Source organism: Doryrhamphus excisus, chromosome 5, assembly GCF_030265055.1.
Source record: "Doryrhamphus excisus isolate RoL2022-K1 chromosome 5, RoL_Dexc_1.0, whole genome shotgun sequence".
Classification (NCBI taxonomy): Eukaryota; Metazoa; Chordata; class Actinopteri; order Syngnathiformes; family Syngnathidae; genus Doryrhamphus; species Doryrhamphus excisus.
In genome coordinates this window covers 21456855-21468865 of record NC_080470.1, presented here as the reverse complement: position 1 = coordinate 21468865, position 12011 = coordinate 21456855, and the positions used below count along the sequence as shown (strand labels likewise).

At 43.8% G+C, this 12011-nt stretch overlaps 1 protein-coding gene across 1 annotated transcript in view; it reads left to right on the top strand.

The window, feature by feature from the left end:
- The first annotated feature begins 4628 nt into the window (after positions 1 to 4628).
- The window catches only part of ccl44 (chemokine (C-C motif) ligand 44), an 11012-nt gene continuing 3629 nt past the window's right edge, over positions 4629 to 12011 (top strand). Inside the window, exons 1-3 of the mRNA XM_058073604.1 lie at positions 4629 to 4907; positions 9433 to 9562; positions 9766 to 9913. Coding sequence (XP_057929587.1) covers positions 4844 to 4907; positions 9433 to 9562; positions 9766 to 9913 — 342 coding nt within the window. The 5' untranslated portion in view covers positions 4629 to 4843. The remainder of the gene's footprint in view (positions 4908 to 9432; positions 9563 to 9765; positions 9914 to 12011) is intronic.

The following is a 12011-nucleotide window of genomic DNA, read 5'->3' as shown; positions in this document are numbered from 1 at the left end:
CGTTTATTTGACCGGCATACATAGACAGTAATAAAAAGAGCAGAGAAGACTATTTAGTACTGCTTAATGTGTACTGTATTTAGTACTTAATGGTAATGGTTTAATATTATTTGAACATGCATCAGTTTACAATTGACTGCATCACATAAACAATTCACAGTCCCACATGTCCAAAAGGAGTAGGAACATGCAAAGCTTGGGCCTGCCTGGTCCCAGCCTGGAGAAACCACACGGGATCTCTCCCTTGTGCACCCACCACATGTGGGGGCAAGCATAATGGTCTGGTATAATGTGTTTTGGGTGATGGTTGAGGAAGGGTGCGGGGGTGACCTGGTCTTTGGCGGCCAATGTTACTTCTCTCGTCGGGAAGGAGCCCAAACTTGTGCAAAAGTTTGAGACATAGTCAGACTCACCTCAACCTGTTCTGGAACCAAACTACTCCAGATGGGCCGGTCTCACAGCTGGCCGAGCCTCGGTGTCCTTCTGGTGAAACTAAAGGTGTCTGACCGGGAAGTCTAAACTTCCCTACTGAGACTGCTGCCCCACGACCCAAACCTGGATAAGTGGATGAGTGCTTGGGAGTGGGACCAATCAAACCAGAGTGGGTGTGTCCAGAGGCGGGGCATGGAATAAATGAAAATATAGCGTTTTGGAAATCCAATGAAATCCAGCTGGAATAGGTGCATATTGTGGAAGATCTAGAAAGCTTTCTGTGTGGGTTATTGTGTGTAGCTGCTCTATGGGAGTCCACTACTCAATACAAAGGGCCCAAAATGAGCATCATTGGTCCCCTTTAACATTTATCAATAATTATTCTTAAATTCTTGTAGCTATTTTTGTTCCATAGCAAAGTTTAGAGCAACTCTTTGCCTTGTGCATTTTATCCCTCACTACCCCGACCACGACCCCCTCGTCCCCCTAAGAGGAAGACGTTAGCGTTTGACTCCAACTTTTATTTGATTGCTGGCATTTTTGAGAGTGTGCACACCTTGACAGGAGATATTTTAATCGCTACAGAGCTATGCAGAAAATGTCCCTGGCTCAACAAGCAAACCTGTGTTCATGTGGAAGGTATGTTTTTGCAGCTGAGATTCCAACCTGATTTCTTGGGTCACATTCTTGAACCCATCCCCAACGTGTGCCCACACACACACACACACACACACACGCACGGACATACTTGTACTCCATCCTCAACCCTTCACTGCTCCCATGGCTCAAATAAGAAGGCCATATTGTTACCTTGTTCTCTGAATAGTTCCTCAGTTTGCCCAGAGAGCAAAAAAACATATTCAACTGAGTGTACTGTACTGTATATCAGCCAAAAAACATCTACAGTTCCACGATGTGCTAATTAAAGATGACCTGTGATGCTTTTTCCACTTTTCTGACCTATAAATGTAGTTAGAAGCTTGTATTCTCATGTTAAACCATGCCAAGGTTTCATATAATGAGGTTTGTACATTTGGAAGTGAGCCCTGAAAGACGTTTGGGATGGCTCAAAACGCTCAGTTTCAGAGGGCGTGGTAAAACTGGATGTGTGTGATGTCACACATGGGCGGGCTTCCTTATATGGGCGTGTGCTGTAGGCCAGATCTCGTTCTCTGCGTTCCCCCAAGTTCTGGTTCTGTGTTGCCAGTGGTTAGCAATGTCTCCCAGCTTGGCGAATCCCAATGCATTCCCAGACCAGTTGACAGACCGAAGACAGCTGGGATAGGCTCCAGCACCCCCATGATAAGCAGTAGAAAATGAATGAATGAATGAATGAATGAATGTCAACCTCGCACCAGGGTGGACAAGTGCTCTCTCACCTGAGAGCACTGTGAGAATCATGTTCTTTGATTTCTCTGGTGCGTTCAACACCATCCAGCCAGCACTTCTGAGGGACAAGCTGGAGCACACAGGGGTGGACCTGTACCTCACATTGTGGATACTGGACTACCTTACCAACCGTCCACAGTATGTGAGGACACGGGACTGCGTGTCCAACATGGTTGTCTGTAGTATGGGGGGGCCCTCTACACTGCAGACCTTTCATACAACACACCAACCTGCCACCTGCAAAAGTTCTCTGATGACTCTGCAATCGTCGGCCAGATGGGGACATCAGGGAGTACAGAGGTCTGACACAGGACTTTGTGGACTGGTGCCAGCGGAACTGCCTCCGGATCAAAGCGGGGAAAACCAGAGAACTGGTGGTGGATTTCCGCAGGCACTCTCCTCCAACACCAGTGAACATTCAGGGAATGGACATTGAGATGGTGACATCCTAGGTGTTCACCTCAGCAATAGACTGGACTGGACTAGACCAAGTGGACTGTTGGGTGGCTGAGCAGACTCTTATCTGCTCAGGAGGCTGAGGTCTTCAGGAGTGCAAGGGGCACTCAAAGACGTTCTATGACTCTGTTGTGGCGTCAGACATTTTCCAAGAAGTAGTCTACTGGGGTAGCAACATTTCTGCTGTGGACAGGAAGAGACTGGATAAAATCATCAAGAAGGCCAGCTCTGCCCTGGGTTGTTGCCCCCTTGACCCAGTGGAGGTGGTGGGAGAGAGGAGGATGTTGGCTAAGCTGTCATCCATGTTGGAGATTGAGAACACTTTGACAGCACGGGAGAGCTCCTTCGGCGATAGACTGCTTCACCCAAAGTGTGTGAAGGAGCGATATCGCAGGTCTTTTCTTCTTGCAGCTGTTAGACTGTACAACCAGCACTGCTCCCAATAGACTTTACACCGCTTTGTACATCTGTGCAATACTTTTTTCCCGCATATCTCATAGTGTATATACTGGTCATATATTTCATACATTTCATATTATCTTGTAAACTGTACTTGTATATAATCCGGGTACAATTATTCATTCATTCATTTTCTACCGCATTTCCTCACAAGGGTCGCAGGGGGTGCTGGAGCCTATCCCAGCTGTCTTCGGGCGAGAGGCGGGGTACACCCTGGACTGGTGGCCAGCCAATCACAGGGCACATATAGACAAACGACCATTCACACTCACATTCATACCTATGGACAATTTGTAGTCGCTAATTAACCTAGCATGTTTTTGGAATGTGGGAGGAAACCGGAGTACCCGGAGAAAACCCACGCATGCACGGGGAGAACATGCAAACTCCACACAGAGATGGCCGAGGGTGGAATTGAACCCTGGTCTCCTAGCTGTGATGTCTGGGTACAATTATTAATTTGTTAATACTTTATAGGTTGTTTATATTGTCTATTTTTAGATTTTTTTTTTCCCCTGGCCGCAAAGTTCCGGATCCGAGGATGGAGACCAGATGGACTGTTGATTGGATGCGCATGTTCGTGAGTGGAACTGTGGCCTTCACCTCTTTGTTTAGTTTGTTTAGCTACATTGGGTGGGGATGGCAAACAAGCATTTTCTTTATTTTGTCTGGGAATATCAATATCCAACTTATTGGACTGAATCTCTCACTCCGAACATACTGCCTGAATTAGGTAGCCGGGTAACCCATATTCCGGGAGTACTTCCACAAAGAACACGCTGCAATTCCTTCTCTAAATCCACAAAAGACATGTAGACTGGTTGGACAATCTCCCATGTACCCTCAAGGATCCTGCTGAAAGTGGTGGTCCACAGTTCCACAACCAGAACCAAAACCAAACTGCTCTTTCTCAATTCCAGATTCAACAATCTTCTCCAGAAGCCCCAAATAGACCTGTGTGATCCCACCATAGTTGGAACACACCCTACAGTCCCCCTTGCACCTCCTCTGCCAATCCAGAGGCACCACCCCCAATATATACCATGATGCTGCAGAGTTGTGTCAACCAAGACACACCCAAAGCATCCAGGGTCGCCCTCATCCACCCCCAGGGCCCTGCCACTGAGAAGCTTTTTGACCTCCTCAGTCCTAGAGATACAGCAGGAGAACCCTCTGCGGTAGCATTATTGGGACACGCAAACGTTGATATGCTCCTCTGATTTCGGATTAACATTTGCAATCGGCGCCAATTATTAGATTAGATTGAGCTCAGTATGCCTCACACACGTATTAAAGACATTTACAGTATAGAATGTATACCATGAGATCATGTAAGCAGTCATGGTGTACAATTATACACGTCTCACAGCAACTACGGTGCATTCAAGTACCACCAAACAAGGTGTGAAATATCACTGCTTAACAAAAAGACATCAGTGAAGCATAAAGACATAAACATGTAAACATTGTGGACATATGGACAAATCTGCATTTTTCAGAAAAAACAAACATAGTCCATATATTTTGACCAAAAAGCTGTGACTTTGTGGGGCTGTGATTGTATCGCTGGTATTTGCCCTGAGCAGCCAGAGGCTCCAAGTTAAATTTCTGGCTCTATGGTTATCGTCACTATCACAAAAAAGGTCTGCTGACGACACATGTTTTTTTTTTGTTATGGTCAAACTCCAAATGATATTACTTTCCAAGGATACACTGTACTGGAATGAAATGTTGCCAAATAACTGTCTTTAAAACCGCCTCATTCCTCAGGAGGCAAATGCACTTTAGTGCAGAGAAGTGAAAGAATGTGGAGAGATGGTTCATCTTCTGATAAGACACACACACACACACACGCGTGCACAAGAAGGCGGGTGAGCAGTGAGGGAGTGGAGTGTGAGCGAGCGTGACAATATGGTAAGATGGAAATGGACAAACAGACAGACGGAGGGAGGGAAATATGGTGAGACAAAAAAAAAAAAAGAGCTGGTGGAAGCGAGTGAGTGAGAGATGGGCAGGGAGGTATAAAACGAGGGAGGAGCAGCCATAGAGGGAGAGGTGAGCGAGTAGATCATCCTCCTCTCAGCTCTTCTCCTCTGCCAGCCTCATCATGTTCATGCTGCAGATGTTGACTGTTATCTCCTTGACTGTCCTCCTCCTGGCATCAGTGCAAGGTAAGACACAGCTACTCACTCTGTGTGTGTGTGTGTGTGTGTGTGTGTGTGTGTTGCATGCACGGCGGACAGTGTGGCCAGAGGAGCAATGACGAAGCTGGAAATCTAGAGGAGTAAAAGCAGCAGCACGGTAAGCGGTGCAACGAGGGATGTAAACAAGAGCCTTGCGTGAGGGAGAGTAGGAGGGCATGTGATGGTGTCGCCTCGTCTCCTCGCTTGTGCGAATAGACTGAGCTCTGGTTTGCTAAGCAGGCAGCACAGTGCTATTTTGTACCACATTATACTCAATTCACACTTTGGATGCAAGCCTCCACACACACACACACACACACAATGAACACACACTGAAACACAGCAGGATACCATCGTACCGCTCCAGTCTCCATATGTGCATGTGAAAGTGCCAATCACACTCAAATATGAAATATACTAATATAACACCTGCTACCTTCAAAAGTAGCTGAAAATTCCTGAACCTGCAATATTAGCTACTGTGCTCAACTTTCATAATCACATTTCGAACTTCATAATCCAACTTTCCTGGAATAGCCTTTGTGGATCTGTATAGTGTTCCCTTCTTTATCACAGGGATAGGTTCCCAAAGTAGCCCACAATAAGTGAAATCGGCAAAGTAGCCAACTTTATTTCCAATGATTCTATTTGTTTTAAGGCTGTAAAGGCCCACACCATACACTTTATACTAGCCGAATACTCGGATAATGCATTTTTGCCAAATATGAGTAAATTTCATATTGTAAATTTTAATTGTATTCGTGTCATTATGTATTCACTCTTCACGCTCTGTGATTGGCCAGTCACACACAGCGACCGCCTCTGCCGAGACGGCGGCAGTGGCGGTGGGTGCCTCACATTGGGAAATTGAAAATGGCTGACACATCATTGTTTGCGTGAATCACCAACTCCACACATACATATGCCAAGGTGACTTCATTCATTTTATACTGCTTATCCTCATGAGGGTCGTGAAGGGTGCAGGAGCCTATCCCAGCTGTCCCACTTTGTCCCACTGAACGCTGTGCTAAAAATACAGTCAGCAAGACTGACACATTATTGTTATGGTTATTGACATGTCTGCAACTTCACACAGCTCATATACTGTATATGAAATAATTATAATATATATATAAATAATGAAAGAGTAAAGTCTCAGGGATTACTTACATATTTAGCGGAATAATAAACAATACATATTGCAACTTCCTGACAAGGGTCGCGGGGGGTGCTGGAGCCTATTCCAGCTGTCTTCGGGCGAGAGGCGGGGTACACCCTAGACTGGTGGCCAGCCAATCACAGGGCACATATAGACAAACAACCATTCACACTCACATTCATACCTATGGACAATTTGGAGTGGCTAATTAACCTAGCTTGTGAGGCCTGTGCACTAACCACTAGTCCGCCGCTTGCTCTCTTGAGTTTCAAGTTATTTCTACAACTCTCATTTTTCTCTGATAGAGTGATTGGAACAGATACTTCTTTGTCACAAAAAATATTCTGGAAATTTGGTTCTTTTATGACTTTATTATAGGTTAACAGAAAAAGTGACCAAATCTGCTGGGTCAAAAATATACATCCACAATGCTAACATTTGGTTACATGTCCCCTGGCCATTTTTACTTCAATTTAACGATTTTGGTAGCCATCCATAAGCTTCTTGTTGGATCTTTGACCGCTCCTTTGACCAGAATTGGCGCAGTTTTGTTAAATTTGGACGTGTTTCTTCAGCATTGTCTACATGTTCTCAATGGGGTTTAAGTCAGGACTTTGGGAAGGCCGTTCTAAAACCTTAATTCTAGCTCAATTTAGCCATTCCATTACCATTTTTGATGTATGTTTGAGGCCGTTGTCTTGTTAGAACACCCAATTCCATCCAAGATCCAAAATTTGGGCTGATGATCTTGAAGAATTTGAAGGTAATCCTCTTTCTTCATCATCCATTTACTCTCTGTAAAGCACCAGTTCCATTGGCAGCTAAAATAGTACTACCACCACCGTGCTTGATGGTAGGCATGGTGTTCTTGGGCTTGAAGGCCTCATCTTTCCTCCTCCAAACATATTGTTGGGCATGTGGTCAAAGAGATGGATTTTTGTTTCATCTGACCACAGAACATTCCTCCAGAAGGTCTTGTCTTTGTCCATGTGATCAGCAGTGTAGAGGTTTGATTAGCTTGAGAGCATTTAGCTTTGGCTTACACATCAGTCTATTGCCATAAGTTGAACTCCACAGGCCGTGTCCGTAGCTCAGCTGTAGCTCCACAAATCCACACAGGAGAGCGTTTTGTTTGTAAGGAAAAAATATAAAAAATCTCCACGTTTATTTTAAAGAATACAAACAAAATAGCTGGCTAACACAATAGTTTTCAACTAACTGAAAATAGAAAAAAGAGGTAAGAAAACCGTATGCCTTCTAACTCTCAAGCGCTAACTGACGGCTAAATGTGAACCAGGAAGTATATCAGTTCTATGCACTCTTAAAGGGGAAGTACACTTTTTAACAATGCATCCAAAATCTTATAAAAACATGAATTCCAATAGACCTTGAAACATTTTAACTATTATATGACGTTATAAATGATATGATTAATTATTAAACTTCTTTGCACTTATATCATTGAACATGCCCCTCCCCAACAACTTCAATCACATGAACCGAGTCCAACCACAATCTGCACCTCTGCCTCTACAAGCAGCAAATGTCAGTCAAGCCTTAAGCTTTTGGACCTTGGACGGCGGCCTCTCAGTCCATGGCGATGCAAAACATACTTGATTGTGGACACTGACACTTGTGTTCCAGCAGCTTCTCATTCTTGGCAGATCTGCTTTTTGATGGTTCTCGGTTGACTCTTCACCTCCCTGACCAATTTGATCTCAGCAGCAAACGATAGCTTGCATTTCCTTCATTTCCATCAGTGCCATCCACGTTATACTTCCAAACTATTGTTTTTACTGTTGCTCTTGGACCTGTAGCTGCTTTGAAATGGCTCCAAGTGACCTTCCTGATTTGTTCAAGTCAATGATTCGCTTTTTCAGATCCGTGCTGAGCTCCTTTGACTTTCCATTGTCGCGTTTGTGTGTGTTTGTATCCAATGAGCCCTATTTACATGGTCTCAGTGAAGTCATCGACTGTAGTCACTCGTAATCACTCACAAGAAGTTAAGAGGCCATGCTATGAAGCTTACTTCATTTACACAACTCTCTCAGTAAGGGGTGGGCAAACCAAGGCCCGGGGGCCACATCCAGCCCGCCAAGTGTTTATATACGGCCCCCCGTATTAGCAATTTTGATGACTTAGAGTCTAAGTCAGAGGTAGGGAACCTATGGCTCGGGAGCCAGGTAGGGCTCTTTTGATGACTGTATCTGGCTCTCAAGCATTTCTTACCACAATAAAAATGCATTTTTGCTAACATTTTAAAGTAAACCATCACAGAAATTAAAAATAATAAGAATAGTTAAATAATAAGACGTTAAAAATAATATTCAAAATCAACAACTTTCTTATGCATTTTAATTCGTCCATCTATATTCTGCTGCAATACGGCCAACCATATCCATCTTTCCTGAAGATATTTTCCAGGTCAAACACCAAAACTTGATTATTACTGGGTAATGCTGTAGTCTACCTCGGTCATTGAGATGTCAAAAAAACATGTAAATGTAAACTTTCCTCCTTTAGTCAAATAGCTAAAGCTGCAGAACCAAGCCTTCTGGTGAAGATGGCCAAAAGAATGAAATACGTGTACTGAATACGGTTCAAAACTATGCAGCAGCAGAAGTTGCATTAATGGCAGCAAGTATTTGATTTATTATTAGACACTGCGCTGCTCACAAAAGTATGCTGGCCACACCCCATTGGCGTGGGGTAGTGTGCCTGGTCTACATAATTAGAGCCCATTATATCTAAAACTGTTGGTCTTACATAAAAATGCACACATTTTATTGCATTCAAAATGTATATGGCTCTCACAGATACACATTTTAAAATATCTGGCCTTCATGGCTCTCTTAGCCAAAAAGGTTCTCGACCCCTGGTCTAAGTCATCAAAATTGCTAATTAATGTTGCTATATGTATATTTTTGACCCAATAGATTTGGTCACTTTTTCTCTTAACCGATAATAAAGTCATACAAGATCAAAATTTCATGAAATTTTTTTGTTGATAAAGAAGTATCTGTTCCAATCACTCTATCAGAGAAAAATGAGAGTTGTAGAAATAACTGGAAACTCAAGAGAGCCATGACATTATGTTCTTTACAAGTGTATGGAAACTTTTGACCACGACTGTACATCTTTTAAGTGATGTCATTCTTCCTCAGAATGTAATGTATTGTTCCGCCAGTACGAGGCATCCCTGTACTGGGCACGGCACATATTCTTCCACTGGCCTATGCTATAACAGCAAGTCTGGTGTTTATGGAACAAAATCAAGTTTTTCATGAATTCATGGAGCACGTTCCAACCACAAAACTTGGAATGTTGTAAATGAAAGTGCACGTATGTTTGCAGGTAAAGGTGTGCAGATGCAGCGGGATGTGCAGTGCTGCATGTTGTATTCGCACGGCAAGGTGCGCACCAAGGATGTGTTGCGCTTTGAAGTGCAGACAGAAGGACCAGACTGCAGCATACAAGCCATCATGTGAGTATTCCAACTGTCAACTCTCGGAGCTAAAGACACCAAAACATGCCAGCTGTGGGCCGAGAACCATTGTCATCTTTGCTTTCAATCTTTTTTTATTCAATCTGCAAGCAGGTCAACATAATCCTATCTTTGGTTTCAACATGCAAAAACTAACCTACTTACCTTCAGTCAACAGGAATGATTGTTCTTTCTTTCGTCAGTCTTTACACCAAAAAGACAGTCAAGTGTGCCGACCCCAGGGACCGCAAGGTCAAGAGGTTGCTGAGGAAGCTCTTGCAGAGGCAGAGAACCAAGGCCCATCGAACAATGTGGCTTCTTCCTCACGACAACCTGCCTGTCATGACAGAGGTACACATCAACATCATATGGCAGGAAATAAACAAGGGAATCATTAAAAATGTTTTCCTTATACAGTGGTGCCTTGGTTAACATCATGAACCTAAACGGACTCAAACCAAAGCAAATAAATTCACCCGTCCAGCCAGACACATAACACATTCTATAGACAATAATTACAGTTTTAGTTTTACAGTTTTATGTATTTTGATGTCAATTCTAGTATCTGCCATAATGTGCAGCTTGCTAGCAGCCGGACCTGACCTGCTGCACAAGGCTACTGTCTGACCGGCTGGGTATGAGAGAGACTGTGATGGGGGTGGGGGGGGGGGGGGGGGGGGGGGGGGTTGCATGTTAGAGTAAAGGGTAAAGAAATGCTAGTTGTTTTCAACAAAGACAAAGTTGCTGGGAATGGTTAAAGTCTCCGGATCAGTTCAGAACTGCTTATCCTCACTAGGGGAACAGGGTTCGATTCCACCCTCGGCCATCTCTGTGTGGAGTTTGCATGTTCTCCCCGTGCATGCGTGGGTTTTCTCCGGGTACTCCGGTTTCCTCCCATATTCCAAAAACATGCTAGGTTAATTGGCGACTCCAAATTGTGCATAGGTATGAATGTGAGTGTGAATGGTTGTTTGTCTATATGTGCCCTGTGATTGGCTGGTGACCAGTCCAGGGTGTACCCCGCCATGACCAATGGCAAGTGTTTCTCATATGGTTTACAGTGTTGTTTCCAGCCATGGCCAGGGGCTAGCTGCTGATGCTATATCCATTAACTTCACAATAGATATGAGTTAATTCCACCACAGGGGATGTCTCATGTTGCACATATCTGGCATCAGTATCATTTGATATCAGAATTGGAAATTGAAAGTTGGACAATATCAACATATTCGCCATATAAATAGTGCCATCCAAACCTACACTTTTCACCCTAAGGTGAGGACTAGCATGCGAATCCGTCAGCAAGTGAATATGGTATGGTATCCTTCTTGCCGATGGTCGCTTTTCATGGACCGATAGTCGTCCTGATCAGAGCAGCGATGAGCAAGAATACACAAATTGTATTTTTGGATACGCCGTGCTGGATGATGATGTCACTAAGCGTCACTGCTACTGAACTATAAACTATTGTCTAGAGTAGGGGTGTGAATCTCAGCACTGAGGACGATTCGATACACATCTCGATGCACTGCCAGCGATACCATACTTTAATTAACATGGAATTTTCGATGCGATATGATTCACCCTCTTCACAATGCGATACAATACGATGATCATTTAGTTCAAATCAGTGAGATCCAATGTGATATAGTGCAATTTTTTGCAATATGATGCAATTCAACATGATGCAAATAAGCAAAGGGAAAAAATGGAATTCAGTATGGTCCTACAAAAAGGATTTAGCTTTATTCCTTTTAGGCACTTGGCAGTAAATTCAACTAAAGTGCTGTTTGTCTTTTTTACTTTCCACCACTTCTTGATCATTCTTTTTGCCATCTTAAAACAGCAACAACTTTTGAAAAACAACTTTCCACACAATTTCACATGGGCTATGCAGGGACGGACAAATAGATCCTGGACAATTTGGAAAACAGCTGAAGATCCACTGACCTGATTTGCTTGGTTTTTCCCCTAGATGGGAGGCGGCGGTAGACTTGTCCATGTTGTGGTGTCCCATTTTTAAGGGGGTCTGCATGTTTGTCGTGCTGCCATTGTACGGCTTCTTAAAGCGTCATTCTTTGCAAATGATGGGCGTTTTGTCGAGCTTTACGCCGTTCTTTACGCCGAATCCGGAGTGTTTCCAAACATTCCATTTAAACGTTGCGGGGGGGGGGGGGGGGGGGCTGAAATTTACAAACTTCCTACTAGTAGTTGTATGTGCCTCATGGCTTCAGTCCGTATTCAATACAAAACGCAAAATAATGTTGCACGGGGAACCTGGGGAACAGCATATGGGGTGAAGTTTACCGAAACCGACAAACGCATCGCGATCAATTTCACCTGTCAATTGCATTCATATCCGCTGAATGAGCCGATGCACTCGCATCGCGCGCATGCGCATCGATGTATCTATCAATATATTATTTTCCACACCCTTAGTCTAGAGTCG